This window comes from Pararge aegeria, chromosome 5 (genome assembly GCF_905163445.1).
Source record: "Pararge aegeria chromosome 5, ilParAegt1.1, whole genome shotgun sequence".
In the NCBI taxonomy this organism is placed as follows: Eukaryota; Metazoa; Arthropoda; class Insecta; order Lepidoptera; family Nymphalidae; genus Pararge; species Pararge aegeria.
The window spans coordinates 9,313,988-9,328,633 of NC_053184.1; the positions used below are offsets into that span (position 1 = coordinate 9,313,988).

General features: G+C 35.3%; 1 protein-coding gene across 1 annotated transcript; it reads right to left on the bottom strand.

Moving 5' to 3' along the window:
* Positions 1–165: 165 nt before the first annotated feature.
* LOC120623673 (apoptosis inhibitor 5) lies at positions 166–6,399 on the bottom strand. Its single transcript, XM_039889842.1, has 8 exons — positions 6,176–6,399; positions 5,903–6,064; positions 4,469–4,813; positions 3,683–3,880; positions 3,057–3,251; positions 2,110–2,382; positions 1,519–1,683; positions 166–1,288 (listed from the first exon to the last, which is right to left on the bottom strand). Exons 1-8 carry the CDS (start codon positions 6,248–6,250, stop codon positions 1,001–1,003), a joined length of 1,701 nt encoding a protein of 566 aa, XP_039745776.1. The 5' UTR covers positions 6,251–6,399; the 3' UTR covers positions 166–1,000.
* Positions 6,400–14,646: the final 8,247 nt, after the last annotated feature.

A 14,646-nucleotide genomic window follows, 5' to 3' on the forward strand; every position in this document is an offset into this window, starting at 1 on the left:
GAGACTACCAGTCTAAGTTTATTGCCAAATAATATTTTCATGTGACTAAGTGGTATTGTTTATGTTTATATATAATGGTATATACTGATTCTATTAAACTGCTAATAATAATCTTGTCCAGAAGTACACACTGTGGTCGAAAAAGGTGGAATTGAGAGAAACATAGGATTTTCTAATTTTTTTATTATGATGAAATAAAAATGTTGCGATTAATTGTGTGTGAACTTCCTTGGGATTAAAAGATGTCAAATAAAGAAATCTGAAACAATATTCAATTACAGCTATTGTCCAATTTGAATTCCAAGCATTGCTTCAGTTTCCCCCTCTAGATGATAATGCCTGTGTGAGATAATAATGGTTAAAAAACATTTATGTACTTACTTTTAACAGGATCATCCCTTGTTTCCATCCATGACTTATGATTTATTTGTTTACTTGACTATGACTGAACCAAAATATAATATAGTAACTTAAAACTAAAATACTTACAAATTTAGAAGTTTGTAGTCATATCATTTTACTCCTAGAATCTTCTCGATATAAACTATGATATTGGATAATCAAATACTTACTGTCTACAGCATGAAAGAAAGTATTTACGTACATGTACTATTAAATAGAACTTAAAACATTTAGCAGCAACAATTCAGCATTCAGCCACATCGACCTACCTGCAATAAACCACTACAGTCTAAGAAAATTGACTCTTGCTAAATTAGCTTTAACAAGGACCGACACAACCAAGATAGAGATAGAGCAACGAGGCATTCTGAAAAAGATAGATACAAAACACCCAATTTGAATCTAGTTGATTTTGCATTGCATTTGCAATTTATCTCTTGGAATGCATTTCTTTACCATATTATATAGAAAATAATAGTAGGTAGGTGGTCCAGACTTATGCATTTCACATCAACTTTAATAATTTACAGCCATTTGCTGTTTTTCCATTAAATAGAAGATTGTCTAATGTCATGGCTCAAATGTATCTCTTTTGTTCTTACAAGTTGTTACGCCTTTTAAATGGCGCACCATTGTTTCGAAAATCCCTTCTCCCATAACCACCCCTGCCCCTACCATAGTTGGAACCAGAGAATCGTCCAGAGTTGTTTAATCTAGAACTGTATTTTCCTGAAGGTGGTGTATACATCTTTAAGTTTCTGTCACCACTTCGAGGTCGCTTCTCTGGTGATTCTTTCTGATCGCGATTGTCAAAAGTTATTGGTCTGTGCCTCTTTGATCCTGATGTCTGCTTGTCTACTTCTTCAGCTTCAATTGAGTGTGTTGCCTGCAAACATGTTTTTGTTAATAAAACTTTTAATATATCATTTATATATGATAAATAGAAGATAATAAAATTAAAAAAGTGGTGCAAAGCTTCTTTTTATGTAAGTTTAAATGGATATCAAAAATATTTATACTAACTAAAATAACATTTACAACAACTTTTCAACAATAAATAATAATTTTTTTTAATATGTATTTATTATGAGTAAAATAATAACGTATCGTAATTACCTCTTTTTCAGCCTTCTTAGATTGGAAAGAAAGTTGCACTTTACTTTTGAAGCTAGGCGGAGTACGGAATATGTCTCTTATTAGAGTGTTAATGTTTGAGGTTGTCTTCAAAGCTACCAGTTTCAGTTTGTTTTCTTCTGTATTAGCATCTTCACCTTTCTTACCCTGAAAGAAAAACATAATATTAGCAGAACCACAAAAATATAGATAACTTTAACACAACTTTGAGCATGACATAGTCAGCCAGGATAAAGAAGTGGATTGTTGGATCTTTGACAACCTATAAGCGAGCAACCATTTGCTGCATGACAAAAGGACAAATCATTAAACTCACTTATATATTTATAATAACTATGCTAAAGCTGCTGAAGTTTGTTTGTACGTTTTAACACACTAATTTCTTGAACAAACAGGTGGGGTTTAAAAAATAATTTTGCATTTGATAGCCCAATTCTTCAAACTTTGTGGGATTGGTTGGGTGGATTGATCATTATCATCATTATCAACACTACTCCTCTTAGAATGAGAAGGGTTGATTCATATTAATTTGGGTGGAGCTAAAACAAAATAAATGAAGCAAAATTTCTGTACCTGTGTAACTTCTTTTAGCTTTTTAATATATCCCTGAGTGAGTCTTGCAGTGTATTGTAGCCTAAGGCGTAAAGATTTAATTCTTGCAGCATCAGCACCAAGTGCATCTGGAGCTTTCCTGCACAAAGAATGTAGTGCAAAAAGGGCGCATTCCACATGTGAAAATTGTAAAGATGGAGCAGCAGACTTGGTATCCTCAGGTTTGTTTTCATCATTTTCAGTTTTGGCAGCCTTCTCTTCTTCTTTTTCCACAGGAGCTTCCGGTAAGTAGTTCTGAAAAATATCATACATACTTTTTATTATTCCATAAAGGCTATAATAGTCAGAAGCCAAGCTAAACTACTTACTAAAAAACACCTCCCAACTACTTCAATACAATAACACTTGTAAATTTGTGAAACCTTCAATAAATCTTTAGTCTTCATAATGAATTAATGAAAACTTGTCTATATATTACCAGTATAATCAAATACTTGCTTGCAACACGAAGAAAAATGGTTCAGTCATCCCAAAGATTAGCCCAAACAATCAGAAAGACTGAGATTACAATATGTTTTTTTTTAGTATAGATCAGGGCTTCCCAACCTGGGTGCCGTAGAAAATACCTTTTGTATTTACAGAAATAAATTTTTTGATAGTTTTTGTGCAGCTGTCACAGTCTTGTCCCACACTTTGAAAAATTGTGATATTAGAAGAATGAGTACACGCAGCCATTCCATTGTTGGGGTTATTTTTTTTAACCTTTGTTAAAAAGTATTATTTATTATGGTTTTATTAGTGCCATAATAAAATGTTTGATTTTTGGCACCAATCTGATTAACTAACAAGTACCTATCTATTTTACTTACCTAGGTTAGGGTGCAAGCTAAGTTTTCTTGTAAGTGGGAGGTGCAGGCTAGGTTTTCTTTATAAGATTGGGTTCCCCTGGTGTAGGTAATGAAACTTACCAGTAACATATCATATGTGGTTTTAATTTTATCTTCAGCATTTTCAATTTCTCCACAATGTTCTGTGACTTCAGCAAATATCTTAAGTAATTCAAGTTTCAAATCATTTTCACCACTTGTAGCAGCAATATCCTTCCAACGTCCAAGGACATGGTCACAGAATATGTTGACAAATTGGGTGGACTCAACTTGTGCCTAAAATAATTAAATTAAATTTATTTTCGTTATGTAAAGTAGCACAGTACTTGCAAAATAAGTAGTCCAACTGAAGTTGAAATACAAAGCTATGGGTTGGAAGGGCTCAACGCCTCCCTATGTTTTGTACACATCCATCCTGCTCAGATTGGACAACTTACTTTACTATTACTGTACCTTTAGATATGCATTTATTAAATGGATTATTAATCAAAAAGGATTCCGATTTGTGGGAAACAAAGTTGAGATATAATTCTTTAATAGCTGGCATACTCTTTTCGATCAGTAGGTAGTGGCACTGATCTGAAAAAAGTATGAACAGATTTATATCCAACACCACTGACAACTGAGCAAGATTGCTTTCGAGAATCATTAATTACAAGATAATATAATTAATGAAATAAATTAACAAAGTTGTAATAAATATTTACAGTGAACAGTGGCAGAGCATGTTGTGTGCATTGAATAAGTCTATCAATATATTCAGGATCTTCAGGGTGCCAGTCTTCTGGAGTAAAAGCTAGTGCTGCTATCAGCTGAGTCAGTTCCTTCTTTCCAGCTGGAGTCTTACCAAGTTTTGACCATATCAACAAATCCATTATGTGTTCCAATTCTTCAGCAACAGAGTCCTGAGAACATGATTAAAAATTAGATTATTATATTGAGTTAAGTTATTTTACTGTCAATAATGTAGCAGTACAGGCCCTTATAATCTTATTTCTGCAATGTAGATTTAGCCTGCTAAAACAATGTCCAAGGCTTTCATAAAAGTAGTATAAAGCCTTGGACAAAATACTAATGAATAATAGACTTTATAGTGAAGAGTGAATGAATTCTTTTAAACACTATATTCTGGCTAGCAAAATATAGCTGTAATAATTAAAGAATTGGGGTAATTTGCCACAAGAACCTAATAAAATCAATGAGAGCAAAAGCTTAAGTGTAGTTTTATAACCCTTGCATACTGAATCCATACAATAGATATAATACAGTTGTAAAAATGTAATATGTATTTCACATCATATGATTGTTTTTCTTGGATGAAAAGCATTTATGTATATCCACTGACAAGGGCTAAAATATAGTTGTCCATTTTCAAAAGCATATATATTATTTGAATATTATTCCCACCACTGTTCCATTAAATTATAACACTGTGGAAAGGAATCTACATTTTGGTTCTTATGTTGAGCTTTGTATTGGGCATTGATACTAACCTGCAGGATCTTTTTCCCTTCGGCAATAATAATGTCTTCACAATCTTTGTCAATAACTTCTCTCCCTAACTGCTTTACTTTTGTGGCTAAAAACTTAATGCACCGTTCCCGTACAACTTCATTGGGAACTTCACTGTCAGTACTTTGATGGATTTGTGAGAATAGACCAGACAATGTCCCTTTTGGGTCAGTTTTCAATATTGTTACAAGTGAATTAGTGACAACATTAATTTCTGTTGCATCCTCTGACTGTAGCAGTTGTGCAAGGATATCAGCGATCCTGGTTGTGTGCTCTCTATTATTTTTACACATTATTGGCAAATCCTTGATAGCTTGCTTGCGTATCTAAAATAAAAAAAAAAGAGTAATACAAATGTAAATTTCAATGCATTCCTCAACGTAAGTCTTTACTTGATGATTAGATTGGCTAGAATCTGATTTTTATTCTGTGGAATTCTAAGCCTTTTCTTTTTGTGACATTTCAGAATATAACAAACATTTTTTTGCCTTTTTTTATGCACAAAATTTTCGGAAATTACTAAAAAAAAACACAATAGGATTAAACTTTACCAAACAACAACTACAATGAAATGAAAAGCATCAGGAGCACATTAAAATATTCAAGATAGGTAAGTCAATAGAGGAATGTGCTGGGTAAGCAACATTAACGGGAGTCTATCAAATGAGTGACCAACTTTGGAGGTTTGATGACGAATTTGATGTATGTTACATCAGTTTTATTTCAGCTCTTATCAATAGCAAGAGAGTACAATTTGGTGGCCTTATCGCTACATAGCGATTTCTTCCAGGCAACCAAAGGCGTGAAAGGAAAAAAACATAGAAAAGAGGTAGGTGGTGCAATCAATCAAAAATTATACAAATAATATTTTTTGATTGATTGCACCACCTTTTATTACATTGGAATATAGATATATCTATATTTAATATTTTACATATAAATGCAAATAAGATATTAACATACATGAAATTACCCATAATTAATGTAAACCACTAAGAATCATATACAACATATATAAATATATAACATAAATACTTATATCAATATACTTACACATTCATAAATTTAATCCTTAAAACTCATAACCTTATTTAATAAGCAATTTTGTAAACAAATTACCAGGAGTAAAGTAAATCCCATTTATGTCCCACTGCTGGGCACAGGCCTTTTCTCGTATAGACGAGATTAATACTTACACCATGCTGCATTAAAGCGATTTGGAGTTCGTAATAATTCAAATTAGTGCATTAGTTAATATTAACAAAACTATTTCTGTGCAATTAGTGCAAAACTGGTCATAGTAGTTATCATTAAAATCGCTTACCTGTAAAATTACCACAACTGTATGTGGGATTATATACATGGATGTTTATTTATAGTAAGAGCTACTAGCATCAAAAAAAATATACACTTACCGCCACATCGTCATCTTCACATAGATCGAATTGGGCTTCAATAGCCTGGTCCGCTAAATTAGGAAAACTGTTGAAGAATTTTGCAATAAATTGCGACGCCAATCGCTTCTCTTTATCAGATCCTTTCACTGCCGCCAATATCTCCAAATATTCTTTTTCATGCTAAAGCAGGGCAAATTCAGATTAGGTATCGTATTATTTAATATATCGTTTATTTCATAAATAATTTACCTACAAAATTTACGGAAAATCGAATAAAAATTTATAGGTTACCTTAGCTATGTCATCTTTGGCGTCGGCGAGAATACCATAATTTTGGTATAACTTTTCAATATTGTCTGCACTCATTATAATAACGAAAATATTTACTACAGGAAGATTTTAAATGCCTCAATGGCCCTATTTAATAATCCGTTCTAGCTTCTAGCGCCGTTTACCAGAATTAACAATTTTTTTTTATAGTAGGGCGAGTCAACACTCATTAGCGACGCGTTCACAAATGTGACCAGCCTAAAAATAGGTCCTAGTTGTCACTTGTCAGTTTCTGCCATCTTGGTTCCTAACTAGTTTCTACGCATTGACTTTTAAGCTGAAATGAAATAGAGGTCAGTTTTCCTACTACAATAATAACTCCCAAGATACAAAATAATATTAAGATTTATTAAAAAAATAAAAATATTTTTTAAGCACTATTATTAATTTAAAACTGAAAAGTATTTCCTATTGTTTAAGTAAAAAGGGCAAAACATGTGTTCATGTTTAGGCATTTTATAAAACGGACTGAAAACAAGTTTTTGGCATTTTTGGCGTGAGAACATCGTGTTTAATTTGCTGACTTGTAAGATATTTAAAGAGTTATCCTGTTTTAAAATTTTCGACTAGGTACTATTTCCGTCTACGGCTTCTATGCCTGTCCTATCACACTTTATAGCTGTTACAGCGTTACCTTTCTAGTAGTTTTTGACGTGACAACGTCTTATAAATTGGTTTGCCGGGTGACACTTCAAGAAACTGCGTTACGCTCCGCTCACAATGAGAGCGAGTGAGAGGCACGCGCCCGCCTAAGAGCGAGAGAGACAGACATAAAAAGTGAAAGGCACGCGTCCCTTTGTAGTAAACACTGTTTCATTGTACGCAAATGTATTGCAAGTTATTGTATGTATATTTGTATATAAATACGTATGTATGTGTAAAGGTAAAAATAAAATTTTGTTAATATGAAATTCAGTGCGAGATTCTTTGTATAAATTAATGTTTTAAATATAATTCTTTGTATAAATAAATGTTTTAAATTGTTACTATTATTTCATCCTTCTTCCTACTATACGAATGAATATTCACATTAAAATTATTTTGGCACTCAAAGTCGTTGTCACGTAAAACTTTCGCCCGTATACCGACTTTACAGGCAACCAATTTTATATGTACAAAGACTACTATATGAATAATGAATGTATTAATTTAATTATATTTAATATTTCTACTAGATAGTATTTTTTCCTTTGATATCGTTAACCTTTTATATTTTTAATCCTGCAGGTAAGATAAGTAGCATTCTGTTTAAATAAAGGCGACGTATTATTTAGCCCCTCGATGAAACAAAATCCAAACAAATATCTGGTCCGTAGGTTTTGGTAGCGCAATTCATGTTTAAACTTGCAACACTGACTACCTATCCTTCGCGTTCCGCATCATTGATTTCCATCAGGCATGATTGATGGAAAGCAATGAGCAAAAATGAGCTTTATTTATCGTTCATTGTAGGCCTACCTAGTGAAAAAAGTTACCACGAACCGCCTAGAACCACTAACCTCTGTTATACTAAATAATTAAATGTAATAGAGGTCCGTCGCCGATAGGTCACGAGGAATGTCGCTCGTGAAGAGCGCGTAGAGAAGCGGGCAGAGCACGGAGTTTGAGGGATTCCCGCGTATCGGTCTAAGGGAAGATAGCGTATCTACCGTACGGTAGCGAAAGGTGCGGTCGGTCTAGATGGTACGCCCAGATGGTGAAGCTTGTACAACGAGCCGGCAGCTATGTCGAAGACACCCAAGTATGACGTAATGCCATGTGTCTAAAGCGGTTGAAACCTGTCAAGATGTGATCCGTGAGGCGGTGCGCTTGGTCCACCAAGGAGGAGCATTTCAGCTTTCGATCAAACACTGATCGAAAGCTGAAATGCTCCTCGTTGAGGAGTTTCTTCTCATCTACCTACTACTTTCAATCTATGCAGTATTACCCTTTCGTACACCTTTGCTAACTTGTTGGCAGCCAGTTTAATGCCCTCGGCGGCGTATCGTGTCGGTTTGTTGTTCCTAAATTATGCAGTAAATCTCACTAAGATCTGCCGCCTCTGAATTTTTTGCCGCCCGGACTACTCAGTCTTGAGGGACTCTTCATATAAATATATTGTATCGTTGTAGGGCTATCGCGTTTTGTAAAAGCGGCAAGTCTAATTCTATATATCCCTACTAGGTACAAACTACTGGGCTGAGAGTGAATACCGAAATGATCTTCTGGATGGTGTCTACGTGATCATGCCAAATATATTGCAACAGTGGTGCCGTGCCTTCTCCGTACTTAAGTAGGTTACCTACTTACCTAGGTATCCGATAACTGCTACCTAAGTATATGAGAATTTAAATTCAACGAAGCATCGGACCATAAATAAAATTTTCATTGTAATCTATTACAATTTCCATTCCTTTAAATGGGCTAAATCATTGTAAACGAGTAGGTATATCAGCTTTTTGATACTGAATCTGAAATTTCACATTTTTATAGCATATAAATGATTACCAATTTATTGCGTAACCGCTAGATATTAGATCGAGCGCGATTATTTCAGAAATTAATTTCTAGAAAGTACCTACTCGAAGAGATGGGGGGAACGGAGCCTTCTGTGAGTCATGAACCGCGAATTAGGTCAGAAATAGGTCATATTTGTAAAAACAGAATGGATGGACAAAGTATATTGCGAACTGTCCTGTAACGCGCAAGCCCGGGTGCAAAACACATTGGGGTCCACGTCTTCGCCGGTGAAGACGCTGTGCTGTCCGCCTCGTCTACTTGCAATGAAGCCGGTTGTTTAGCTGGATCGTTCCGCATGTATTTTAATTTTCTCAAGATTACAAGAAGTAATGACATAGGTATCGATATAGGTGCCTAAGGACTAAGAAGGGCATGCGAAAACTTATTCTTTCTTATAGAGACGTTACGTCATTGTCTGATTGTCTTCATAGCTTATTTGCTACTCCAGGATCAGTCTCTGTGACAAAGTTTGGCCAGGAGGAATAGGTCTGAAACCTGAATATTGGTACTCTCTGATAGATAGATCGTGCTTTATTAAAACGCATTTCGTTGACAAAAAAACCTATGATGATAATTCTTCTGACGTCCGATTTACGTAGTTTGCAGCGACCCTGCTTTCTGAGCCCAAGGCCGTTCGTTTCCCACTACTGGAAAATGTTTGTGTGATGATTATGAATGTTTTTCAGCGTCTGGGTGTTTATATGTACTAAGATATATTCTAAGTATTTATATAGGTATAGGTATAAAATATTCATCAGTGATCTTAGTACCCATATCACAACCTACGCTTACTTTGGGGCTAGATGGCGTTGTGTGTATTGTCGTTGTATATTTTTTTAATAACTAATTTATTAGCAGTTTAGCAGCATGGTTATTAACTCTGGCGTTACGTAACAATGGTCGCAATCGAACATTATTCTACTATACAAGAAAGGCGATCCTAAAAATATGAGCAACTACAGGCCAATAAGTCTCCTTCCCTCTCTATACAAAGTTTTTGCATCAATATTAGAGAAAAGGATAAGCATTTCGTTGGAAAAATACCAACCAATCGAACAAGCCGGATTTAGAAAAGGTTTTTCTACTGTGGACCATATTCACTCAGTCGAGATGATAGTAGAGAAGTACCAGGAATTCCGAAAACCACTCTACATGGTCTTTATAGACTATAAAAAAGCTTTTGATACCGTTTGTCACTCGTCGATATGGGAAGCTCTACAATCACAGGGTGTAGAGAGAAGATACATCAATGTTTTGAAGCATCTATACAAAGACTGTACTAGCAGAGTAAAACTGGAGCGAACTGGGCCACCCAAACCTATAAAAAGAGGCGCAAGACAAGGCGACCCGTGCTCTCCTAGATTTTTTATAGCGGTACTCGAAATGGTGTTTCGGAAACTGAATTGGCAAAAGTTAGGACTAAATATAAATGGTAAATACCTCAGCCATCTGAGATTTGCTGACGATATAGTGTTGTTCTCAGAAAACAGCAAAGAGCTCAATCTAATGCTACAATCATTACAACTAGCAAGTAGAGACGTTGGGTTGGTTAATCTCAGCAAAACCAAAATCATGACAAATTCTTTTGAGTCCCCTATTTACCTTGGAAGTGAACCTATACAATATGTTGACAGCTATATCTACCTAGGAAAGCAAATATCTTTTAAAAATGAGAGTAATGATTTAGAAGTAGACCGAAGAATTAAAGGCGGCTGGAACAAATACTGGAGCTTAAAATAAGTTTTAAAAAGCTGCATGCCAATAAAAGTAAAATCAAAGGTTTTGGATACATGTTTGTTGTCGTCAATCGCTTATGCTTGCCAAACCTAGAAATACACCTATCGCATAAAAAATTAAATCAAATTTTGTCAAAGGAGTATGGAGAGAAGTGTGATGAAAATAAAAAGAATTCAAAAAATCCGCCATGATGTCATACGACAAAAGACGATGGTAACAGATGCCCTTCATTACTCCCAAAGATTTAAATGGCGATGGGCAGGCCACATAGCTAGGATGGTTGACGACCGTTGAACACTAAGGCTGACGTCATGGCCAGGTCCTGCAGGCCATAGAAAGGTAGGCAGACCGTATGCAAGATGGTCTGACGATATAGTTAAAGTTGCCGGCATAAACTGGATGCAAATAGCCAAGGATAGAGACCGGTGGTCATCTCTGGAGGAGGCCTTTACCCTCGCATGAGAGGGGTTCCTGCTAGAAGTTATATAACACCAGATAACAATTATGTATTAATCGAATCACTTGTTATTTTTTTTTATTTTTCTGTTTATTTTGTGTTGTTGATGTTATCAGTATGTTGTAAGCAAGAATTAAAAGGCTTTTTTATTTTATTTTATTTATTATTAGCAGTTGGTAAGAAGGTACCTACGTTAGTAGTAAGCTTTTAGTCTTGACTTCGATCACAATGATTGAGACTATAGGTAGGTACTGCAGAAATCCTTCGCTTTCCATTAGTAAGTACTAACTTTATATATACCTATTGGTATTTATTATTTTGGTAGTATTTAAATGATAAAAGTATACCTAGGTATACCTACCTATATTTGGTTAAGTACAAAGAAAACTGCAAACCGTCAGTAAAAAGCATTTGCGGTAGATCAAAGAGATGGTACAAACTCAAAAGCCTTATTATGGATACCTACATGATATATTTATCTATCTACTGACCTAACTATGTATGTATAGCTTAGAAGGTATTGTGTATTGAAAATACCTACCCGACCAATCCTTAAGTTTGTACAAACAAAGGATTAGCCGATGTCCTGTTAAAAGGTAGATAGGAAAGAACCTACGTTTATGGTACCTACCGACCCATTAGCGGAGCCTTTCTTTTGTTTTCATTTTCAGTTTGTTTTTTTACTCCATAAAAGCTTACGACTGGCATCAACAAATATATTAAGTTCAAGTCTACGCGGTTATTATTTATGTACCTAGGATGTACTATCTAAATCTTCTTCTTCTCGCGGCGCCTCTCCGACTAGCGAAATTTTGCTGCACTCGCGATTTCAGTCCACTCTCTGATGTTACAAAGCCAGGACTTTTTTCTGCGACCAACGCCTCTTCTTCCTGCAACTTTTCCCATCATAATAAGTTGAAGGAGCTCATATCTCTCGTCCCTTAGCACGTGCCCCAGATATGTAACTTTTCTGATCTTGAGGGTGTGCAAAAGTTCACGCCGTTGGTTGACGCGTCGCAGAACTTCCTCATTGGATACTATCTAAATACATAGGTAGGTTTTTTGACTAAATGTAAAAGGTTGGTACCTTACCTAACCTGTACCTATCTACCTATGCATAGTGCAGATCTATAACTAAAACTAAAAGCTTCGAATAGCTAAGGCTTGTCCGCCATATACGGTGGAAAAACAAAAATACAGGATTGGTTGGTGTAACAATAATTTATACTATAGGTATTTTCCCGCATGAATCCATCAAGATGAACCAATCTTGACAATTGTGCACGATTTGATGCCGGAACGAATTCTGTGACCTGGGATAAAGTGATCTAAGTATGTCTTATGCCCGTTTTTACTGACGACGACTAAGGCAATGCCTAAATAAGTAACGCCTAATCGTAAGAGATTCCTAGGCATACATCAATAGTTATCACCTAAGAGTTGGTGAAACGTTTTTTTTATAGACATCATTAGGCATTCGTTTTAGGCGATGCCTACGTTTATTGAAAACTTTTTTTTTTCGGATTGTGTGTAGCTGTTTAACCCTCATGATTTTAACAGCGTAACGTGGGCTTGTCGGCGAGCCTCGGAATGGGGCTCTGCCAGAAAGAGTTTGAACCCTAGGGCTCGAAGAAGCGAAGGGATCGTCGGCCTGAGGGCGCCTCATGTGAGGCCGAACCTCGGCTTAGGCGACGATTGGAGTGAAAGGGTTACGGACGGTGAGTAATCCGCACGCTTCCGAGAACGTGGTGAAAGCCCTAGCGTTGGATGAGGTAGCATATGGGCCCAGTTAGCAGCTGAAATCAAAGGGCGGCGTTTTGTAAAATAAAGTCTAATGGCGAGACATTCAAATATCTACAGTAAAAATTATTATTACCTACGTGCCTTGTCATCGTCACAGATTCGCTAGTTACTATGCCTAATGCTTAGCTTGACTTCTCTGAGGCAGCGGTGAGCGGATGTCTTATCAAAAGGTTCTAGCAATGATGGATTATAACTGCTGTCATCTTGGATTGCATCATCACTTTCCATCACGTGAGATTGCAGTCAAGGGCTAACTTGCACCTATCTAACATCATAATAGTGGTAGGTTAATAGGCTAATTGAAATACTAGGTACCTAGTTAACTGTAGACAGCATTTGGATACTCCCACGCCTAGGGAAGACCGAGGTTAAGCGGAACACTTAAGAAAATTATACGGTACATACTAGCTGTCCCTCGCGACTTCGTCCGCGTATATAACCTACACTGTTGCTGACTTTTTTTAGGGCCTTTTTAGTAAAGGGTTTTTTTTCATAGGAACATGATTTTATCAAAAACCGTTTACGCAGCGCCCGCAGCGGAAGCTCTCAAAAGGAAAAAAAAAACCCCTGATTTTAAAACATTCTTCATTGATGCTATGCTTCTATTGGATAACAGATAGGTACTTAGCGACTATCCAGTACTGAATTTTTTCAAATCGAACCAGTAGTTCCAGAGATCATCGCGTTCAAGTCAACAAACTCATTGGCTTTATTATATATTAATAAAACATATAAGATTATAGATTTATTTCTACACATACTTATAGTGTAGTCTATAGGAAAGGTTGTCAACGTTACCTACTTGATATTAAATGTAGGTAGGTAGGTACTGCTGCAATATTTGATTGAAAAATGTAATGCAAGGAGATACTTGCTTGATGCTTCGTCCCCTTATAACACATAAATATTTGTCAACAAAACTTCGTAATATATTAAACTAATTTAACTTTATCTCTTATAATACTTGTGTGTCCTCTATAAAGGTACTTAAGTAAAAAGTTCTACACCATAATTTTTTTTTAAGTAGGATGTATTAATCATATTACCTTGTATGCAAAGAAATTATTTCACATATTTTTTTGTATATTTAGGTGCAGCTATAGCTATAGCCTACCTATTGTCTAATTGTGCACGATTTGATACCAGTTGATGCCGAAAATTAATTCTGTGACCTGGGATAAAGTGATGTAAGTAAGTCTTATGCCCGTTTTTACTGACGACGACCAAGGCAATGCCTAAATAAGTAACGCCTAATCTAAAGAGATTCCTAGGCAGTGGCGTCCATAGAGGGTATGCACAGGGTATGCAGATGTTTTAAAATTAAAAAAATCTCCAGTGCGATTTATAACAACATAGGTACAACATTGATAAATGGTAGGTACAAATTTCATCAAGATCGGTTCAATGATTGAGCTGATCTTGATGAAATATAGGTAACAAGAAAACCAACAGATAAACTATCGTATTTATAACATTAGGATGGATATGTTTTTGAATTGAAAAAAAATTCAAAAAAAAGTACCTACTGTTGTGTATTAAGGCAGGTAGAGGAGACCGGGTAACAAAATTACTGAGTCAATGGTTTATAGTTCAGTAGTTATTATATTTGAAATGATACTTATCTACCTACTTATAAAATTCGGTTAGGCCCTAGGAATTTTTACCCAAAATACTGCAATAAAAAAATTAAAAATATGCCATGTTAATTTTTTAATCTAAAATGCATAAAATTGATAATTACTTCAAGTGTGGGTAAAAACACTAGTAAACATTGTTATTTTGAATTCAACCATCATTTTAATACATAAAACACTATGTAACCAATCTAATCCAGAATAACAACGCAAATAGATAAGGAAACAGCAATAAAATCATTGGTTACCTAATTGTATCGTAGTAATAGGTAATTGTTTACAATATTACGTACTTTAGCATA